Here is a 23,428-nt window from a genome sequence, read left to right as displayed (position 1 = left end):
GAGTGAGATTCTTAATCCTGAGTTCTAGTTTGATTGCACTGTGGTCTGAGAGATAGTTTATTATAATTTCTGTTCTTTTACATTTGCTGAGGAGAGCTTTACTTCCAAGTATGTGGTCAATTTTGGAATAGGTGTGGTGTGGTGCTGAAAAAAATGTATATTCTGTTGATTTGGGGTGGAGAGTTCTGTAGATGTCTATTAGGTCCGCTTGGTGCAGAGCTGAGTTCAATTCCTGGGTATCCTTGTTGACTTTCTGTCTCGTTGATCTGTCTAATGTTGACAGTGGGGTGTTAAAGTCTCCCATTATTAATGTGTGGGAGTCTAAGTCTCTTTGTAGGTCACTCAGGGCAAGTCAATATTTAAAATCACAGGAAGAACTATGTTTCCTTGTGCTGGAATCAGAAGAAATAATAAATAGCAAATTGTATTCTCGAATTTTAAAATTATAAAACACATTATATAAAATAAGTTTAAAATGTTTACGGAATAACACTTTTAAAATAATGAAACATATATGCCATGTTTTAAGATTCATTCACCAATAGCTTTATCAGGAACAAGTTTTTTGTTCTTATTTTTACTTAAATAAAAATGCTTACTAATCTGCATCAAACTTTAATTACTAAATGTAATCGTTTTACCATGGTCCTTTAACAAATACACAGTCTCTATTTCAGGCCCCATGTAAGGAGCTGGCAAAATAACGAAGGCCAGAAAGTTTTAGTTCTGGTTCTCACAGAGTCTATCATCTAGATACAGAGGTTTGTATGACAGGATAGAATTAAAGCTTCTAGTATTCTGTCTTAGTGGGATCTGAAGATTGACTATCCAAGATTACTAACAAAAATCAAAGAAAGAGTAGTATGAATAATTAAAATTGGAAATAATTCACCTAGAAATCTCATTAATCTTAAAATACCATTTTATTTTTGTGTTGTGTATTATTCTATTATAAATAATTCACATTTTCAACATCTATCTAGATTTTTCAATCGGTCAGGGTCCCTCTTTTGTATCTGCTAGTGACTTTATCACCTAAATGATTCTAAGAGTGATGTATACAAAACAATAGGGCAAAATTAGCAAACTTATGGTTCATTAGAAGAAGGATAAACCTTCTTTAATTCATGGAAAAACATTTAGAAATAATAACATTTTTTGCTTATGAAGTGTAATACAGGATTTTTAAAGAATACAGTTAAAAAGCAATAATTATATTTCACAGTAGTTAAGTTATACCAAAATGATACTGGTGCTAGTATGTATTTACAAATTTGGGATTGATTAAAAGAAAAATTTTAAACTCCACAAGAGGGCCGTGCTCAATAGCTCATGCCTGTAATCTCAGCACTTGGGGAGGCTGACACAGGCGGATCACTTGAGGTCAGGGGTTCAAGACCAGTGGAGCCAGCATGGTGAAACCTCATCTCTACTAAAAATACAAAAATTAGCCGGGTGTGGTGGTGCATGCCTGTAATCCCAGCAGTTTGGGAGGCTGAGGCCAGTGGATCACTTGAGGCCAGGAGTTCGAGAGCAGCCCAAAAAACATGGCAAGACCCCGTCTCTACTAAAAATACAAAAATTAGCTGTGCTTGGCGGTAGATGCCTGTAATTCCAGCTACTGGGGAGGCTGAGGCACAAGAATTGCTTGAAACCGGGAGGTGGAGGTTGCAGTGAGCCGAGAGAGCACCACTGCTCTCCAGCCTGCTTGACGAAGTGGTGAGACTGTATCTCAAAACAAATTAGTTAATTAAAATTTAAAAATAAAGAATACAATTCTACACGAAGGAAATGTTGAGAATATTTTCTTACCTTGGTGTTAAACATTTTTTCCTATTAAAAAAAGATTGGAGTTCTTACTTGAAATATAGTCTTTCTCTTGAAATATATTGTTAAAGAAAAATGTGAGAAGAAAGAACATCTGAATACACACTTTGACACATAGCCGTTTTTCCATTTTCCCAGGTAACATTATTTATTACATAAATAAAAATGAGTAAGGAATGCTATGGCCCTGCAGTCAAATAAGGTGATTATCTTATGTTGATTTCTGTGCATAACATGGACAACAGTCAATCATTCTAATGTAATTTATTGATATAAGTAAATAATAAACTAAGTCATGGTTCTGCAGTTGGACAATTTTTGGTAGGATATTTTTCTAACTTGGACTATCAGCTATACTTTATATTTTGAAGGAGATGTAAAAAATTTACAATTCCAGAACAGCATGGCCAATAAAATTCATCTTGGGTGCCAGTTTGGGTTATTAAGTAGTTGCTGCCTAAAGTCCAGCATCAAGGGATATTATGCGGCTGCTTCAGGAAAAATGTCATGATAATTTCATGTCTCAGGCGAAGGAGTACAGAGTGTTATCACACATGTGGTTTATCTGATGAAGCTATAGGAAGATGGTATAAAATAGCAAAAATTCAATTTGTTATATACCCAGTTATATATTTTGCTACCAATATGGAATTTTTTTGTTTGTTTGTTTGAGGTGGAGTCTCACTCTGTTGCCCAGACTAGAGTGCAATGGCTCAATCTCGGCTCACTGCAACCTCCGCCTCCCAGGTTCAAGCCATTCTTGTGCCTCAGCCTCCCTAGTAGCTGAGATTACAGGCGCCCCCACATCATGCCCAGCTAATTTTTGTATTTTTGGTAGAGACAAGGTTTCACCATGTTGGCCAGGCTGGTCTGGAACTCTTGACAGCAGGTGATCCACGCACCTCAGCCCCCGAAAGTGCTGGGATTACAGGCGTGAGTCACCGCACCCGGCCCTACATGCAATTTTATGTACATATATGTTTCCGTAGCAATTCAATACTTACAAGGCTTGTTCCATAAATGAGTAAATAGCTACAGGATAGAGAGGATTCAAGAGTTATTCCTACTTTGAGTCTTTGCAAACTGCTTATGAACAATTGCAAAGATTAAGATAATATGTGAGTAATTTTATATATTTTTTCTTTTTGAAAATTGTATTTTACAAAGTGCTTCCCAAGAAAACAGAGTCATCTGAGATTCTTTCTGCTTCTACTGACCAGCAAGATACTCATAGCAAGGGAAGTCCCCTAGGAACAGGAGAGAAAATGGCATATTTTTAATGTAAAGTATTATTTGTTTTTAGGTTGTTTTTGTTTGTTTGTTTGTTTGTTTGTTTGTTTTGCTGGGGAAGGAGATGTTAAGATGGTCATAAGGATGGGGGTGGAAAAATTTCCAATGGCAACAATCAATAAATGCTAAATAATTGATGTTAAAAGAATTAAGTGTCCACAAGCATACTGGTTACTAAAAAGAATATTTCAGGGTTACATTACCTTGATGAATTTGGTGAGGTCCAGAGTCTGGCCCTTAGTCTGGCAAGTCCAGAAATTTAGTGTTTTAAATTTCTGTGAGTGGTTGCTAAACTAATAATAGGGAGGATAAAGTTAATAATGTCATTCACCTGCCTAAATTCCTTCCATGGTGCCCATTATTGCCTTTTACCAAAGACCAAAATAACTAACATAGCTTACCCTCCATTCCATCCAAACTGAACTACTGTTATTTAAACAGCTTTATTGCAACAACACATACCATTTTATTCAGCCATTAAAAATGCAATTCATTGGCATTTAGTATATTCGCAAAATTGTGCATCCTCATCACAATTAATTTTGGAATATTTTTGTTACCCCAGAAGGAAATCCAGAGCTCCTTAGCTCTCACCTCCTCCAATCGCTCCAACTCCCCTAGCCCTAGGTAACCACTAATTCATTTTCTGTTTCTGTATATTTGCCTATTCTGGACATTTAATATTAAGAGGATCATACAACAATATAGTCCTTTGTGACTGGCTTCTTTAACTTAGCATATTTTTCAAGGAGCATCCATATTATAGCATGTATACTACATTTCTTTTTATTGTTGAATATTTCCTTGTGTGTATTTGTTTAAAAAAACTCTTCATATAATTAATGTATACAATTTTGTGAGTTTCGACATATGTATACACTCATGTTACAATCACCACAATGGAATTCAGGTAATAAACATGTTCATCACCTCAAAAATTTCCTTATGTCACCTAGTACCTGTTAGAATGGCTATTTTCAAAAATGAAAAGCAAAAGAAAACAAATGCTGGCAAGGTTGTGGAGAAATTGAAACCCATATTCACTGTTGGTGGAAATGTAATAGGGTACAGCCACTATGGAAAATAGTATGGAGGTTTCACAAAAAAATTAAAAATAAGATGAGCATATGATCCAGCAATCCCACTTCTGGGTATATAACCAAAGATATTAAAATCAGAATCTTGAAGAAACATCTGCACCCCTAGGTCCTTTGTAACATTTTTCAGAATAACCAAGAAATTAAAACAACCTAAATGTCCATCAATAGATGAATGGATAAAGAAAGTGTGATATATTCAAACAATAGAAAATTATTCACCCTTAAAAAAAACAAAAAGGAAACCCAAGCCAGGCACTGTGGCTCATGCCTGAAATCTCAGCACTTTGGGAGGCTGAGGCGGCAGGATCCCTTGAGCCCAGGAGTTCGAGACCAGCCTGGGAAATATATGGAGATCTCTTTTTTACCAAAATAAATAAATAAATAAATAAAAATAAAACTACCTTTGAGTAGTGGAGTGTATCTATGGTCCCAGCCACCTTGGAGGCTGAAGTGGAAGGATCCCTTGAGCTCAGGAGGTAGAGGATGCAGTAAGTTGTGAGTTGTGATCATACCACTGCATTCCAGCCTGGAAGACAGAGCATGACTCTGTCTCAAATAAATAAATAAATAAATAAATAAATAAAGGAAAGACAAAAAAATGAAGAATGAAATCCTACCATTTGTGACAACATGAAAGGACCTGGAAGACATTGTGCTGAGGGAAATAAGTCAGTTACAGAAGGACAACTACTGCATGATTCCTCACATATGTGGCATCTAAAATAGTTACAGAAATAGAAGTAGACAACAGAACATTGGTTACCAGCAGATGGGGGAAGGGGTATGTGGGTAGCTATTGTTCAATGGGTATAAAATTACAATTGTGCAAGATGAGTTTGTTCCAGACATGTACTGATCAACATAGTGCCTTTGGTTTACAATTTAGGTATTGTGTACTTAGAAATCTGTTAAGAGGTCAGATATCATGTTAAATGTTCTTATCACAGAAAATAAAACGATATGAAATAAAACAACAAAAAAGTATATGCATTTTAAAAATTCATTCCTCCACTGTTGAACATTTGGATTGTTTCCACCTTTTAGATATAATGAATAACGCTGCTATGAACATTCATGTACAAGATTCTGTGTGGACATATGTTTTCAATTTTCTTGGGTATATACCTAGTAGAGAAATTGCTAGACCATATGATAACTCTATGTTTTACCACTTGAGAAACTGACAAACTGTTTTGCAAAGTGGCTGCACCATATTACACTCCCACCAGCAGTGTATGAGGCTCCTCTGCATCTTTGCCAATGCTTATTTGTGTTTTTGATTATAGCCATTCTAGGTTATGTGAAATTGTATTTCACTGTGCTTTTGACTTTCATTTCTCTGACGATTAATGATGTGGAACAGCTTTCCATGTGCTTTTTGGCTATTTATCTTTAGAGAGCTGTGTATTCAGAATATCTGTTCATGTATAAATTTGGTTATTTGTCTTCTTATTATAGAATTGTAATAGTTATTTATATATTTTGACAACCAGTCCTTTATCAGATATATAGTTTGCTCGTATTTTGTCTCATTCTGTGGATTGTCTTTCACTTTCTTAATGATACTACTTGAAGTGTAAACATCTTAACTTTATGGTATATTAATTAGCTCTGGCTTCCATAACAAAATACCATAGACTGGATGGCTTAATCAACAAAGATATATTTCCGCGCAGTTCTGGAGGCTGGAAACCTGAGATCAGAGTTTCAACATGGATGGGTTCTGCTGAGACCTCGTTCTGGCTTGCAGATGGCTGCCTTCTCGCTGTGCCCTCACATAGCAGAGAGAGAGCTCTGGTGTCCCTTCCTCTTCTAAAATGGGAAATAATCCCAGCTGGAGAGCACTACACTCATGACTTCATCTAAACCTAATGATTTCCCAACGTTCCCATCTCCACATACCACCGTGTTGGGGATTAGGGCTTCAACATATGCATTTGGTGACACAATTCAGTCATAGCATATGGAGTCTGGTCTATTTTAACTTGTGTTGTATGAGCTTTTGGCGTCACATTTAAGAAACAATTACCTAATCCAAGATTGCAAAGATTTACCTCTATGTATTTCTGTAAGAATTTTATAGGTTTAGTATGCTTAGGCTCTTTTGGATCTTAGAAAGTTGCTCATGATGCTCCCTTTATCTGGAAGAATTTTCATTCACCATACATTTTGCCTGGCTCTTACTCATTTTTCACATTTCATCTTAGATGCCCCCTTCACGCACATACCCTCCTACAGGGGTGCATGCGGGGCACCCTGGATATAACCCCATCACAGCGTTTATCACATTTTATTGTAATTATTGTTCACTTACTTCTATTTACGATGTCTTTTTCACCATTGTACACATTGTATTGTCTGAAAAATTTCACAGGCTCTCCTACATATTAGGCATCCAATAATATTTTGTGGAGTAAATAGAGAAATAATCAAAGTGTCAGTTTTTAAAATTTGCAGAGAGAAATGCATTGTCAAGTGAGCCAGTATCCAAACTAGGCTGACAAGGGCAAGCTCCTTCTCTACAGTAAATGACATAAAAAAATTGAGTAATTAAAAAATATCCCTCAGTATCTATGGAATTAGAGCATGTTACATTATTTGAACATTTGATGACACCGTGTCATGTTAGTGTGTCCTAACAATTCCAGAACTCTCATACACCTCTATTGCCAGACAACTACAATCCTTAGGCTGGGATGTACTTTCACAGAGAGAGTGGTTAGAAGAGTCTTTCCAGATTTCTCTCTCATGGTTTGCTTCTTTTACTCTGTTATTTAATGCTTTCAACCCCCCACCCCCAGTGATAAACTTCTTAGCTGTATATTGATATAACATATTATAACACAAAGTGCTATTTTCTGAGGTACAGTGTGCAATTTTAAATGTTGTACACAGTTAAATTCTTCAAGGCAGGAAAATATGTTTCAATAGATTTTACAACTTTTATAGCACCCACTACAGCATTTCAGCTCAGTGAACAGCAAACAATGTTGTAGCCCAAATATTTTTGGTTATATAATTATAACTGATTGCTAGAGATGTGATTTTGTTTTGTTTTGTTTTGTTTAGAGTTAGAGCTTTGTTGAGCTATGTTGGGAGATTTAAATATTCAGCTCGAATGCTATTTTGTGTGTCTGGGAGTGTTTGCCACAGCAGGTGTTACCTAACCAGATGCTAAAGCCTTTTAAATTAATATGCAGCATCTTGTCAAACATGCCTCCTGCTTTACACTGTCAGAGCTGTTGAAAATTGGCTTTTCCTGCCAAAAGAGTTTTTGGTTGGCAATGACTCAGCCCTGACATGCTTTAACTACAATGCTTACTGGGCCAGGTGATTGTACTAATGTACTTAGAATGTCGAGTTTTAATAAATGTACAAATGCATGAAGCATCAAATAAGCAAATATATCTTTTGGGCATTTATAGAGATTGACGATTCTTTCCCTCTCCTCCATAAAGATGAGTCAGAATTAAGGACAAGAGCATTAATTGGCTGAAGAAGTAGGTTGGTTCCTCTGTTAGAATTGCTTCCTGATGACCTCCCTCTCTCTTCTTTCATACAATAAGACCAGAACAAGGTTTTGTTTTATTTTTTTCTATTTGGAGAAAAATGAAGGGGAGATGGAGCAAGTCAAAGGAAAAGGAAACTTGGAGTGAGTAACTTCAGTCTTGGTTCTAAGCCATTGGGTTTGTCTCCTTCTCATTCTAGTAATATTATGCAGAGGGACAGGATATGGGAGCAAGGCAGCTACTCAAACTTAGAGCAGGAGCCCAAAGGGTGAGGTGGGAGCTGCATTCAATAGGGAGCATCCTTTTCACCTGGGTCAGGGAATCTGTGAAAGACTTCAGGCTTTAACCCTGGATTCTGGTCAGACTTGTTGGCAGCTGGGCTCCTCTCAAACAGCATCTCAGAACAAGCAATGCAAGGGTTCATTAAAAAGTTCTCAAATATGTTTTATGCTATCATTGCATTTCAGACACAGAAAACATCTTGAGAGGTGTGTGAGCCCTGGGTTGGTGATAATAGATGCAATCAGAGAGAGGAGGAGAGGATAATAGAAGATAAAGGACACACTGACATGACATGGTGTCATCAAATGTTCAAATAATGTAACATGTTCTAATTCCATAGATACTGAGGGATAATTTTAATTATTTTGTATTTTATTGGAGACAGGGTTTCACTGTGTTGCCCAGGCTGTTGTCGAACTCCTGAGCTCAGGTAATCCACTCGCCTTGGCCTCCCAAAGTGCTGGGATTACAAGCGTGAGCCACCACGCCTGGCCAGAGACATGTTTAAGAAAGCTTTTAAGAACTGTTTTATGATATCTAGAGAATTTCCTCATAGGCTCTACCCTTATATACATTAACATTATAGAATGTCACTTGATGTGTCTTAGGTAGTAGTAATGTAAATTTTTGATCAGCAAGAATTACTGCAGGAACACAGGAACAGAGGGGTACAATAAGATATATTCTCTCCAAAAATGTGCTGAGTATTTTTACTGTATCACACTAATGTCAATCACTTCTGCCATGCTAGTTTGCTAATGATATAGTAGAACTCTCTCTTTTTTATTATTATGCTTGAAGATAATCCTCTTGTCCCTGATATAAAATTAGTTTCAGTATTAGTGCCTTCCAAAGAAAAAGGGCAATGAGTAAAATGAGCCTTAGGTAGGTGAATCTCGAGTTACGTTTCAGTTACCATTAAAGAAAAAAACTGCATGGTTTTTAATATATATATATTTATGTATATTATTTATTATATTTATTATATTTAATATTATTTATTATATATTATATTTAATATAATATATTATATATATTAAAAATTATATATATATTTAACAGATGAATGGGCCCAAGAAGACAAATGTGACTAGGGCCTACAGAAGCAATGCAGTGCAGCAGAACAGCCATTGTGGGGATACTGAGAAAACCCTACCTTGCCTCCAAATACGTTCCCAACCAATCTGTAGTGACCTCTCCAGGATTTAAAAACAATCTGTAGTACCGGCTCTCCAGGGTTTAAAAACAAGCTGACTCATCTCTAGCAAGCTATTGTCAAAGAAAGCCTAATACCTGGGGCAGCTCTCTATATACATTGAGAAATTGGTGTCCACAAAGCAAAGCAGAGTGGGAATAAGATATAAGATGGGTACATTTCAGTAGGAGCATAGTGAATGATTCATGGCTTGATGGACAGACAGCCTGAGACTGCTTGACAATTTTGATTTCCACAAACATCCACTTTTTGAAAGATTCTAAGTACCTTGATTAGAAGATTTTGAAAACAAAAGTTACTAAGTATCCAAGTACACATCTACCAAGAGAATGACTTTTGTAGCATGTTGGATTTTAAATAGGCTTGCATCCCCCAAGTCACCATGATACATTAACATAGTCTTCTATTATGCAGTTTTAGGAAAAAGACCAAAATGCTCTCTAATTAGAATATAGATACATAAAAATTCAAGGGGGCACAAAATATAATGCACATGGAATTTAAACCCAGTTTTCTTTTAACTTGAGCCATCTTACCCAATGATTTTTGTGAAAATTCTGAGTCCAGTTGTGCCTGTCACATTGCATTAGTTATGCAGGCGATTCTACCTTCAAGCTATCTAGCCCAGGGCTGACCGTGAGACATGGGCTGTTTTGCACAGTAATTTTGGATGACAGCATTCCCTGGGCTCATGTGAGACCAGAAGGCAATTATAAAAACAGAGGTCATTAACACTGCATTTGATTACATAATAAAATAAAAATATTGCATATACATAGTGATATAATGATTACGTATTAATTTCTATATGCCTTTCTTCCCAAACTAAATGATTTCCAAACTGAATTTCTAAAGACTCCTCTGAATTTTTACCAGCAAATATACTAAGTGTAGATATAAAATTTGAGAAATATATTGTCTTTTTGTTGCTTTGTTTATATCTCTCAAATGTAATACTTCTGTTATTAATCGGTTCTAGAAAGTATGTCCTGTGGTTTGGGGAAAAATACATATTTTTTTACATGTAAATTTATGTGAAATTATATGCAAATAAAAATAGATTTAAAATCCAAAGCTTTCCACTGAGTATTACAAATAGAATTGCTAGAAGAATTATTAAAGTTCAAAGGAGGAAACACCAAACTACAGTAAATGAGGGGCCTAGCCTAAGGAAATCATTATAAAAAAAGCATTTTGAAGCAGTTAATTTTGTCTAATTGAAATGCTAGATGGTCAAATCAGCATGCTTCCATGCCATATGCTTTCCTGAGAGCTATTTTTGATTTGCACAAATGGTTGAAGAATAAACTTAAAAGATGCTTTTTTGTGGTTGGTGAGGGTGTTGGCAGTGTTTAGTGAAGCTGAATTCCAACTCACCATTTATTTTTCCTCTTCTCTCTCAAACTGGTTTGCACTCACGATTCTTCAAGGCAGGACTTACTCAGATAGATGGCTGCAGAAATAAGGCCATTGTCAGTTCATTAATTAAGTGGCCCACAAGATTAGAAAATGCAGGTTTAATTGAAAGGTAAAGAGTATTAAAATTGTAATCAAGATGAATGCATTGTCAGAGATTTCTCTGGAGACTGTCTGGTGTCATTGACTTGAAATTGAAAGGCTGAATTTTCCTCTTATCATGCAGCTTCTCCTAACCAGCTTTCCTGAGGTGGGGACTTACCTATTAAATCAAAGCCTTTCAAGCATTTAGTAAATGAGAAAATATGTCATTTTTTTTCTCAATTAAACCTCCTCAAGTAAGCATACCATCTGAAATGAGTCAGGGAAGTTAGAAGTTTTTTTTTTTTCAAGCTCTATTATGTTTATTATTAAATATCAGAAAATGAGTTTAAAGATGAACCTGTATAAAAATAGAATGCTCTGTGTCTGTCTGAGAATGGGTAGCCCGATAGGCTATGGTGATATACCAGGTGGAAAAGGCATACGTTAAAAACAAGAGGAAAGTTAACCAGAAGAGGTTATACACTCTTTAATTTCCTGTCTAGGAATGTAAATAGGCACAAGAACTGAGTGAATCTATGCTTTGCCCCTGTATTTTTCACTTTGGAAATAACATATGCAGAGATCAAAACAAGAGAAGCCTCTTTTCATTAAACTCACCAAGAACAACATATTGACCTAAGGCCTGTCATTTGAGATATTTGCAGCACAGACACTTGAATTACTCAAGCTCATCCTTAGCTTAGAAGTCAGCACAAAAGAGTGAAACCACTGATAAGATACAAGACAGCTTATCTTTGCTCTGGGATATGACAGGTTTCAGGGATGTTGGCACCAGCATTGCCATATAATAGAATGGGTTTTGATGGAAACAATCTCTTCTACTTTTCTCATCTGTGTTCTGTGAATAATAACACTGCTATAATGATTAAACGACATAATAGAGGTAAAGTTCATAACAATGTACCCAGCGTATACTTAGTACTTAAGAAATGATAGGTAAGTAAACAGCAAGGCTCAGTGGCTTACACCTGTAATCCCAGTGTTTTGGAAAGCTGATGTGGAGGTGGGAGAATTGCTTGAGGCCAGGAGTTTGAGATAAGCTGGACAACATAGCAAGACCCCTGTCCTTTTTTAAAGACAGGTGAGACCCTGTTTTTAAAAGAAAAAAATGATGGGAGGGGGGAAGAAAATAAGTAAAAAGGTAACAACTGGGAATATTAGCTGAAATAGAAGAGCTTTAGATTTTATGTAATTTAAGAGACTTGTAACAAATTCAGGAGTGCACAGAAGTTAGATGTCCTATGTTGGTGTATAAGAAATGATACTTTCAAAATTTTAAGATATTAACAGAAAAAAAAGTTATTTTATTTTCCTCTTTTTTTAAATAAAGAAACTATTGCTTTACACCATGAGCTGAATTACTATTGAGAGGGATAGAAATGGCTAGAAAAGATTAATTTCAGAGAAAAGTAGTTTGAATTATTAATTCCCTGAATGCATATAAACATATCAAGAGCAGGGACTTTAACTTGCTTCTTTGCTTGTCATCTTCCCAGCACTAAAAACAGGGTCCACTACATAGTGAGTGCTCATATAAATGTGTTTGTGATGTGCCTGAGGACACACTAAGAAAGAGAAGGGCACCCCTCCCTTCGCGCTGAGGGTACTGTTGTAGCACTGTGTGGTCTAGATCTTGACTGTTCTTTAAAATTCCAAAGGACAAAATATAGAGTGGGGAACGTCACTTTGCTCTTTGGAAAAAGAAAGTATTTGCCATGCATAGGTTGGTGAACAAAATAGTCTGAAAAGTTATTGAGTATGCTTAGTAGTTGGCGACTGATCTAATTCTCTTATCTCACTGATTTTAACACACTTAGCTCTTTCTACAGATTCCTTTTAATTCAGACTTGATGAAGTATGAATAAAGTTTCCTTCTAACATTGATTTCTCACTACTTTAAGCTTCTGATAATACTCTGTGTTATACATTGTATTCTGTTTCTTACCTTTTTCACTCAAAATTATATTTTTGAAATCTTTCCATGTTGCTGTACAAAGATCTAACCTGTTTATTCTTCCCTTTGCATAATATTCCATCATGCACATTTACTATATTTAATTCATACACTTTTCTATATATGGAAATCTAGGTTGTTCCCAGTGAATTCCTTTCTGGGAATCTTGTGGAAATACTGTTCTAAAATCATAATTTGAGAAATGCTAGACTAGAGAAATACCATATTAGTTAAATACATACTTTCACTTTAAGAATGAATAAGACCAACGTGATAGATCCAATGAACAAATGATAAATTTAAATGCATGAATTATTCAGAGCAATAGGCCCAAAGCACTACGGAATAGAAAATATTTTCATTATTTCTCCTGCCACATTCATTTTCTCTCAGGTGCATATGCTGTCATTCATTCTAGTATCTTTGCATTCAACACAAATATTTATATCACAAAATTATGCTTTCATAATAGTGAGCTTCAGCACTAGAGCTAGCCTATTCCTAGGTGGGAGGTATACTGCAGATCTCTTTGAAGAAACTACCAGGATCAGAGAAGATTTTCTGAATAATTTGTTGAATTTGGCAGTTTCCAGGTAATCACTATATTATATATATATGTGTGTGTATATATATATACATATATATACACACACATATACATACATACATACATACATATATATGAGTGAAAAAGGTAAGAAACAGAATACAATATATAATACAGAGTATTATCAGAAGGTTAAAGCAGTGAGAAATCTTAGAAGGAAACTTTATTCATACTTCACCATGTCTGAATTAAAAGGAATCTGTAGAAAGATCTAAGTGTGTTTGAATCAGTGAGATAAGAGAATTAGATCAGTCACAACTACAAAGAGCAAAATGACATATATATGTATGGGTGTGTGCATATATATATATATGTCAGAAAAGCATGGCAGACAATAATGTCATTGCCGTGTAGAATATAGAATATTTCAATATAGACAAAACAACAGCTACAAAGTAAAAAAGAATATTATATCTGTTATATGTTAAGCAAATTATAGTGATCTCACTTAGAAAAATTTTTTAAAAACCTCCAATAATATCTTCTAAATTTATTTTGGTATCAAAGTCCAAAGTTTGAGGAAAGTAAGCCATTTATTTATTATCACAACAAGGATTTACTGTTTACTTAATTTTCCAGGAACTATGCTAAGACCTAAGGATATAAAAATACGCTAACAACCTTGCCTTAAAGGATTGTACTGTTTAGGTGGAGGAGACGAACACATAATTCAGTTATTATAAAAACAATACAACTAGGTATTTTAAAGCATTAAGAAGGCTAACTAGTGCTTTTAAAAATGAATTAGTTAGGCAGAGGGATGATGAAGAGTATTTGAGGCACAGTAGGTAGTTTGTAAAAGAAACAAGAAAAAAAGTTGAAAAAAATGAAAAGGTAGAAATGGAAACAGGAAAGAGAAATGTTTCACAGTAGTTGCAGAAGATAGACCGTCTAAGAAGGAGGCTTTTGAGGGACATATGACTTCTAAAGGGCATACACTGGTATTACTCTGTGTGTGGCACTTTGGTGATGGGTTTTGAGTGCTGGTTAATGATGGAGATCCCTGATGGGCCTCAAATGTGAATTCTGAAATTTCTATGAGGTCAACTGCAACAACTGTTCTATGTTATCTTCATATCTTCAGCATCTAGCACAGGGTCTGATATGTGGTAAGTGGTCAACAAATGTTGTATGAATGGCTGGATAGTTAGACGGATGATAATCCCGGAATGCTTGAGACATTTGATAAGAGACTTCATTTTTAGCCAGAAGGAGGCAGAGTTGCAGAAATCTAAACGTTTTAGAATCAAAGTGGGTCATATTGAGCTGTGACCTTGAACAAGTTATTCATCACTGCTAAGCTTCAGTGTCCTCATCTGAAAAATAGGGAGTCGATGGAATTATTCATGTAAAATGGTTAGCTTGAGGCATGGCAAAACAAAGTGCCAACTGCTCAAAGTGGTATTAATAGTTGCTATTGTTCTGTAAGTAATAAAGCTAATTAGTTATGAAAGGGTTATGTTTTGGGTGGTTTGAATTTTGAAAGTTAAAGTTGGTTTAAATTTGATATATTTGAAGGTAAAAAGCACTGAAAGTTTGATGACCTTGGGAAATATAATTTTTCCAAAAATTGAAACACAAATCAGAAGGGAAAAGCCTGTGGTCAGGGGAAACAAGCAACTTATCGTAATCACCCAGTATGAGTTAGATTGTCTGGGTTCAAAGCCCAGCTCCATCATGGACTAGGTGTGTAACTTTGCACGATGTACTTAACTTCTCTAGGCATCAGTGAGATTTTAGTAGTTTCTTATGGTGTGTTATTAGGATAGATGAGGTAATTAATATAAATTGCTTGGCAGAGGACCTGACATACTGTAAGTTTGCAATCAATGTTAACCCTATTTGCTGTTAGTGGTATCTTTGTAAGATGATGTAAGGCTCAGTTCATGTTCACGGTAAGGAGAATAGGTATAGGAAAGAGAACTGTCAGAGGAAAAGTGTTAAAATGTTTGGTGGTTAACTCCATGTGAGATATCTGCCTCTACACAGTCTCAGATACATAGAACAAACTTGTCTAACACTTGTTGCTCTGTGTGGAAGGTATACTATACTTTGGACCTTCTAGTTCCCCACACTCTTGGACTAATTAAGGGGGATCATGCAAGATAATTGTAGTTGTGTTAGTTCTTTTTCACGTTGCTGATAAAGACATACCCGAGACTGGGTAATTTATAAAGAAAAAGAGGTTTAATGGACTCACAGCTCCATGTTACTAGGGAGGCCACACAATCATGGTGGAAGGTAAAAGGCACCTCTTACATGATGGCAGCAAGAGAGAATGAGGACCAAGTGAAAGCGGTTTCCCTTTATAAAATCATCAGATCTCAAACTTACAATCAGGAAAGCAGTATGAAGGGAAACTGCTCCCATGATTCGATTATCTCCACCTGTTCCTGCCCTTGACACGTGGGGATTGTTACAATTCAACGTGAGATTTGGGTGGGGACAGAGAGCCAAACCATATCAGTAGTAATATTATTTAATGTTTCAGATAAGGAAAAAGGGTACCTATAAATGTACTCCAGATCTGAATAATATAAACCCAACAAACAACTAGGTTCAAAATGAAATAGTAGAAAAGCACTAAACTTGCAGTGGAGAATGATGCTCAGAACTAACTCACTCCCTATGGCTTGTGAGTTTTGTGAACTTAGACCTACAGCTTACCATTATTCAGTATCCTCAGCCATAAGATGGGAGTGAGACCTCCTCACTAGGTATTTAGAGAGCAAGGTGGTATAATAAATGTGAAAGTAGTGCCTGAAAGTTGCTAGGAAGTTAATAAATGCAAGACTAATCTTAATACATGGAGTCACTAGCCTACTCAGAATCATTGCCATGATAATAAAAAAGGCTGAGCTCTCTGTGGCCTATAATATCTTCACTAATTTCTCCCCTCTGCTTTAAAAACTTCATTGTTTCAGTGCACTTACAGGTTTATATTTTCTCTTATTTTCAAAGCACGAAAACATATTTCTCCATTGTAAAAAGTTTGATGATAGAAATACTTCGGTGGAAGCCAAAAACCAAAATTCATTCATAATTTCACCACCTAGAGATATCTAATGTTAAAATTCTAATAGATGCATACATTTTTTATAATTAGTATGATAAATATACAGATGTTATGTTTTATCTTAGTCAATGTTTATAATATACATAAGTAAGATTTTTTCTGAATGCCTACATGTTAATAATGTGCAATAAAGAATCTTCAGGTATCACTTCTTTTCTCTATCAAAACTATACCGTATATGAAGAAAATTTTATTTTCTAGAGAAAGGTTTATTGTTTTCTATTTGTTTTATTTCCATTTACCACCTAAATAATATGCTCAGAGTATTAGCAACATTTAAGCATGCGGCAATCAGGGAAGAAAACATTTATCCCTATGTCAGCCAAAAAGCAACAACAAACTCTGTCATCTAGAATCTAAGCCCTGAAGCCTACTCTGAGATCTTTGAAGTACTCACTTGGGCTGAAGCCCTTTAGAGAAACTAAGCAAAATAAGTGATTTGAAGCAAACAAAAATATAAACTCCAAACCTTCCCCAGCTTTGCATAATCATCATATTCATTTACTTTTTATTAAATTTACCTCCCTGGAGGTTAGGTTAACCAAACCTGTCTCCTTCATTTTATGTTTTTTAATCTTCTGAGTGACTTCTCAGCATGGACCTAAGTTTTCCCAAATACTTAAATATTTGATAAGCATCAGTGTTACTACTGAAAATCACTCTAAAGGGTTTGGTGATAATATGGATCTATTTACTATATTTAAAAAAATAAATATTTATTTATAAGGTAGAATAGCAGAATAGTTGAATTTTTTGGTCTTCTTATTAAATAACCTTTTCTGTGTGTTAACAAACTCTCCACCTATTGGTGAAAATACCATATCATATGATCTCTGATCCCATTTAGGGGAAGGAGGCCAATGAAGATTCCTTCACAGTGTCATTAACCACATGAAGACAGAATTACTCCAGAATCCCCAATTTTTTGGTAACAATATGACCTATTTCTATCAACTAAAAATAAATACCATTTGAGCTCCCACTATGTCTTAGACACTGGTGGTGTAACCGTGAACAAGTCAAAGCCCCTGTCCACATGGAGCTTACCTTTTAGAAAGACTGAGCAATACGCAAATTAATAAGAAAATCTTAGATAATGCTATCAAATCTTAGGCATATTTATTATTTTGTAAAAAGAAAAAAGGTAGATTCCCCTGCTTCATCTTGTTAACAAATAAATTTGTTAATCTCAAAATAGCACGTTTAGCAGGGTTTTTTGCGGTTGTTCTGAAGATCCACTGTACTCTGTATAAACATTGCTGTATAGGAATTAAAGTGTAAGATTTTGGGAGCTGTTCATAAAATTAGCCAAACTTAAATTTACTCTAGGAATAAGTTATCATATTAACGTTAGGCTCAGTGTGATGTATCTGATATATTTTGAAATATACTTTATACACCCATCTAAGCAGTGTACTGTAATAAAATGCATATGATGCATATTATGGATTAGCATGTTTTGAATAATGAATTTAAGATACTTCATAAGAGCAACATATGTTGACCAGTCAATGGGGTCATTTTTCCCCATTCTTTTCATTTTGAAATTTATATTTTGAATGTTTTTCTGCTTTTAGATCTTGAATATTTCTTCAAATATTTTTATTACTTTTCCAGGAATTTGCTGCACTGACAAAAGAATTAAATGCCTGCAGGGAACAACTTCTAGAAAAGGAAGAAGAAATCTCTGAACTTAAAGCTGAAAGAAACAACACAAGAGTAAGTGTAAAGTAGCCTTTTTGGAATTAATTCTATTTGTAGTTCAATGCATTACATCTAACACACATATAAGAAGAAAATATATGCACTTTAAAACTTTAGAATTACTTTAAGCAGATAGTAACTCACAGTTACTTAAAGTAAAGGAGGATATACTATAAAACTTAAAACAAAAAGACAGGAAACCTAAATTATAGTCACAGCTACTAAATCACTATGTTGCTTTACAAAATGTTCACATTCCTTCTGGCCTTTACTTTATTTGGCTTTAAAAAGAAGATCTGGATTTCAATAATGGGTTTCAAACTTTCAAAAGGTTGTTTTGGGGGTAGGGTAATCCCTCAGAGGTTGGAAACGGGCAAAAGAGGAGAGTTTTGGAAAAGAGGAAGAGTTTAAATTAAGGGCTGCTACAAAAGAGTGGCCTGGGTTTGGTTCTCACCTCCTCCCAGCAGAAGATTTTTTTAAAAAGGAAAAAAAAAAAGGCCGGACGCGATGGCTCATGCCTGTAATCCCAGCACTTTGGGAGGCCAAGGCAGGCGGATCACCTAAGGTCAGGAGTTCGAGACCACCCTGGCCAACATGGTGAAACCCCATTTCTACTATAAATACAAAAGTCAGCCAGGCTTGGTGGCACGCACCTGCAGTCCCAGCTACTTGGGAGGGCCTGGGAGGCAGAGGCTGCAGTGAACCGAGATTGCACCACCACAGTCCAGCCTGGGCAACAGAGTGAGACTCTGTCTCAAAAAAATAATAATAATAAATAAAATAAAAAGGAAACAAAAAATAGTGTCAAGAAAAAAAACTGAAAAAAAAATCTGCCCATTAAAAGAGGAGTGCCTTTATGTTTTAATAAATTTCCAAGGGAATGTCCAGCCATGATATTCTGATTTCATGAAACTCATGGAATTTGCTAGATTCTACTTTTGGAAACCCATGTATTTCCATCAAGCATATGACATGCCATGTAACATTAAAGTTCAGAATTTGATAAACATGCTATATTTTCTTTGAGAAAAAAATCACTAAATTTTATAAACATGTAAATTACCACATTACCCATAGAGGAGTACAGTTTACTAAAAGGAAGTAGAAAAAAACCACTTCTATGTGGATGTAAGTTCAATTTAAATACGAAGTTGGTGAAAAATAGTCTAAATGTTATAGCTATAATAGATCAATCCTGAAAAAAATAGGTATAGCTAATGGCCTATTCACTTTATGAGTCTTAGAGAGTAATATAAAATACAGTTCTACTAACTGGGAGCTTGTGCCTTTAATGAGAGATAGGGTTGCTTGCATAATGGTTACATGATCAAACTGAATTTATGTCCTTATTTATCAAGGTCTTATTTTATGGTAAAGAGAATTCACATACATGCATACATTGAATTGGTTTTCAATGATACTCTGATGAACCCGTCGAATGGATTGCCTCAAACAGGGCATAACAAGGGCAGTTTAGATCATATTATCAGGTATCAGACAATTTTTTTTTCTTTTGCTGTCTTCCTCTCTATATATTTCCTACCCTTGACTTTTTTAACTTAACACTGTGTTTTCGTGCAAATTTAAAATTTATTTATACCATGACATTTATTCTGCCCTATTCCACTATGTTATATTTTAGTACTTTAGACTACATTCCTTGATTTAACACAGCACACTCAAATGTAAAAGTAGGAGCAGAAAGCTGAGAATGCAGGGAAATACAAAGCTTTGGTTAGGTTTATAACTAATGCTCACATTTAAAATGCATCAGACACTCTTTTATTAGCTGTGTAGGTTCATCTAGCCTTTTTTCTTCAGCCCCTTACTCCTTTCTACACCCCTCTGGAGATGTTATAATTATCTCAATTTTACAGACCAGGTAAGTGAGCTCAGAAAAGGTCAGATAACTTGCCAGAAGTCACACAGTTAGTAAATAGCAAAGAATGAATTTGAAAGGTAAGGCAGTCTAAATCCAGAGCCCATGCACTAACCATGAGGCCATCAGCATTATTACTCAAATACTTACTACAGCTAGAGAGGACATTGCTTAACAGTCAGACCACCACAGTATCTAATTGTGATGAATTTTAGAGAGCTAAGAGATTTGGTGACAGAATCCGTACAATTTTCATCATATTGAACCCCATGAGAACCAGAAATACCCGAGGCTATTGTGTTTGCAAAGGAGTCTTGGATAATAAAGGGAGGAAGGTGAGCCACATGTGAAGTACCTATTCGGGAGTCAAAATTAGAAAAATACAAAGTTCCTTTAAAATAACAATAACAGATATTGAAGCCATTGATTTCAACCATGCATAATAGTTACTTTGAAAATATGAATAAGGCTGGAAAATACATTTCTACCTTCTTTAAAGCAGTGATGTGGAGGATTTTGTTGTTGATGTTGTTGACTACATCAAGGAAAACAGATTTATGAAAACCCCCTTGTACACAGTATTAATTATATAATAACTCCTTAAGTTACATAACCACCTCTCACCCTCCTCCATCCCCCAGAAGTAGTATATCCAGAGCTGAAAATCAAATATGTCTCTCTTCACACCAGATGCCTTATCAAATGTTGCTAAATAAAACCATTTTTATAGATTTTATAGTTGTTTCTCTTTCTAGATGTTGTGCTTTTCTTCTTGCTATAAATATCTGTGTGCTGGTCATAGAGACAAAGCAACAAGCTAGTGTTTCCTTCTCACATGTAAAGAAACTTTAATTGGTGTCAGATTGTGAGCAAATTTAAAGCGTAAGTGATAGCTGGGCATGGTGGCACATGCCTGTAACCTCAGCTACTCTTGGTGCTGAAATAGGATAATCGCTTGAATCCAGGAGGGTGAGATTGCAGTGAGCAGAGATCGTGTCACTGCACTCCAGTCTGGGCGACAGAGGGAGACTCCATCTCAAAAAATAAATACATAAATAAATATATAAAATAAAATAAAATATAAAGTGTAATTGAGCATTCCGATTTCCAAAGTTCTGATCAACTTGTGGCTCACTTTACATCGAGTAGTTAGGATATGTTCATGAACTGAGCTAAATAACATAAAAAGCCAGTCCATGAAACCATGTGTGGATGGGGTCATTTGTATTAATTTTGAATGTTATCAAAAACAATAGATCAGAAAAAGTCCTTCTGTATAATGATATTTGGATGAATTATACCATCTCCCAAAATAGAAAATAGAAGTTCCAGTGGGAATTGAATGAAGATAGAGAGTAATAATGATAATATAATAGCTAACATTAAAATCTAAATGTTTTTATAAATGTTTTACATGTTTAACTCACTTTATTCTCACAGCAATCTCATTATCCCCATTTAATTCAAGAGAAAACTAAGGTAGTAAGTAACTTGTCCCAGGCCTATAAATGGCTTATAAATGAAACACCCAGAGAGTCCACTACTTCCTTCTCAGTTTACCCACAGACTATGTATTTAAGAAATCATATTCCTATGTCACCCACAATTCACATGTGATGCAAAGGTATTATGTTCAAAGAAGAATACAGTTTGTTCAAATTTATTTTTTTCTTTTTGTAATTCTTTTGAGACGAGGTCTCACTCTGTTGCTCAGGCTGGAGTGCAGTGGCACAATCATGGTTCACTGCAGCCTAGAGTCCCCTGGACTCAGGTGATCTTCCCACCTCAGCCTCCCAAGTAGCTGGGACTATAGCCACATGCCACCATACCCAGCTAATTTTTCTTATTTTTTGTAGAGATGGGGTTTTGCCATGTTGCCTGGACTTGTGTCGAACTCCTGGGCTCAAGCAGTCAGCCCGTCTTCACCTCCCAAAGTGCTGGGATTACAGGCATGAGCCACTGCTCCTGGCCTATTTAAATTTTTGTAATTCAATCCTACTTTATTTTGTGTTAGTCATGTGGAAAGTCAATGTGCTATGTTTTTATTCTGAGGTCAAAGCTGAAATGCATGGCCTGGCCATGTATTATGTTTTCTCCGCAGAAACACCTCGTTGACATTGCAAAAATTTGAGTGAATGAAAGAAAATCAGTCATCACTGCAGTTGTTCTTAAATCCAACTGCCTCAAGTTATTAAATTAAGAATATCCCAATAAAATCATTATAATATTATAAACAATTATACAAAAATATAAATTTCAAAAAATTATAGTGGATATTTATAGAAACATACAAAGAAGCTTTTGTTCAATATTTTTATACTGATAAAAATATAGAAAAAATATTGAAACAAAATTTGTTATTCCTAAAACTCTTCTGACCATACTTTGGCAAGTATATATTTACAGAAGGTTATATTTATAGAAAATAATTTATTCCTGATGTTATTTCAACTCAAAATGATCAATAAGACATGTTTTGACAAAGTTATCTGAACTAATGAAGAGGTAAAGAAAAACTGGGAATTTTTGTATAGTTATTGCCTGTGAATGTCAGTGTGAAGAACATTTTTATTGTCGGAGTTGTTTCAACTATTTTTATAGCTGAAGATCTCAAAGGATGTTTTAAATTGTTCATAATGTTTTAGAATGTAACTATTGTGTGACTTTGAATTCTCACTCATAGGTGGGAATTGAACAATGAGATCATATGGACACAGGAAGGGGAATATCACACTCTGGGGACTGTGGTGGGGTGGGGGAAGGGGGGAGGGGTAGCACTGGGAGATATACCTAATGCTAGATGACGAGTTAGTGGGTGCAGCGCACCAGCATGGCACATGTATACATATGTAACTAACCTGCACAGTGTGCACATGTACCCTAAAACTTAAAGTATAATTTAAAAAAATTAAAAAAAAAAAGAAAAACGTTATGGTTTTGAGAAACAGTATTCATATTAAGTTATGATTTCAAGAAACAGTATTAATACCTAGTTATAAATAATAAAGCTGTAACTTAATCTCATGGATCATAAACTTAAAAAGAAGACATAATTGCATTTAACACATTTCTTACCATGCCCTCACTTTTGTTTTGAGCCAAAGGAATTATCTTAACAGATATTGAGATACAATTAGACACCCATCACTACTAAAGAAAAATTTTTTCTTATTGACAAATCTCTGCCTATACAAGTTAATAATGTCATCCAAACGTATTTCATCAGTGGGTAGAAAATACGGTCCAATTCAGAAAAGGAAGACCTTCTCAGCTGAAAGCAGATAAAGATTCTACATGTGTGTACATGCATGTGCGTATATAGTTTTTTATGAAAGTTCTATGATAGGATATGATCAGTACAAGAGTAAATAGGATAGGACATACGCCCTCCCAACAGCTATTTCAATTTCATAATCAAACATGGGCATAAGAAACATATGGGATTTTAAACGATATTTGAGGG

General features: G+C 35.3%; 1 protein-coding gene across 30 annotated transcripts in view; it reads left to right on the top strand.

Annotated features, from left to right (window-relative positions):
* The window catches only part of PPFIA2 (PTPRF interacting protein alpha 2), a 502,911-nt gene that overhangs the window by 286,307 nt on the left and 193,176 nt on the right, over positions 1 to 23,428 (top strand). For all 30 annotated transcript variants that reach the window (XM_055095939.2, XM_034936291.3, XM_034936292.3 and 27 more), the window contains one exon: positions 18,000 to 18,101. In XM_055095939.2, coding sequence (XP_054951914.1) covers positions 18,000 to 18,101 — 102 coding nt within the window. The remainder of the gene's footprint in view (positions 1 to 17,999; positions 18,102 to 23,428) is intronic.

This window comes from Pan paniscus, chromosome 10 (genome assembly GCF_029289425.2).
Source record: "Pan paniscus chromosome 10, NHGRI_mPanPan1-v2.0_pri, whole genome shotgun sequence".
Taxonomy (NCBI): Eukaryota; Metazoa; Chordata; class Mammalia; order Primates; family Hominidae; genus Pan; species Pan paniscus.
This window is presented reverse-complemented; position numbering and strand designations above follow the sequence as displayed.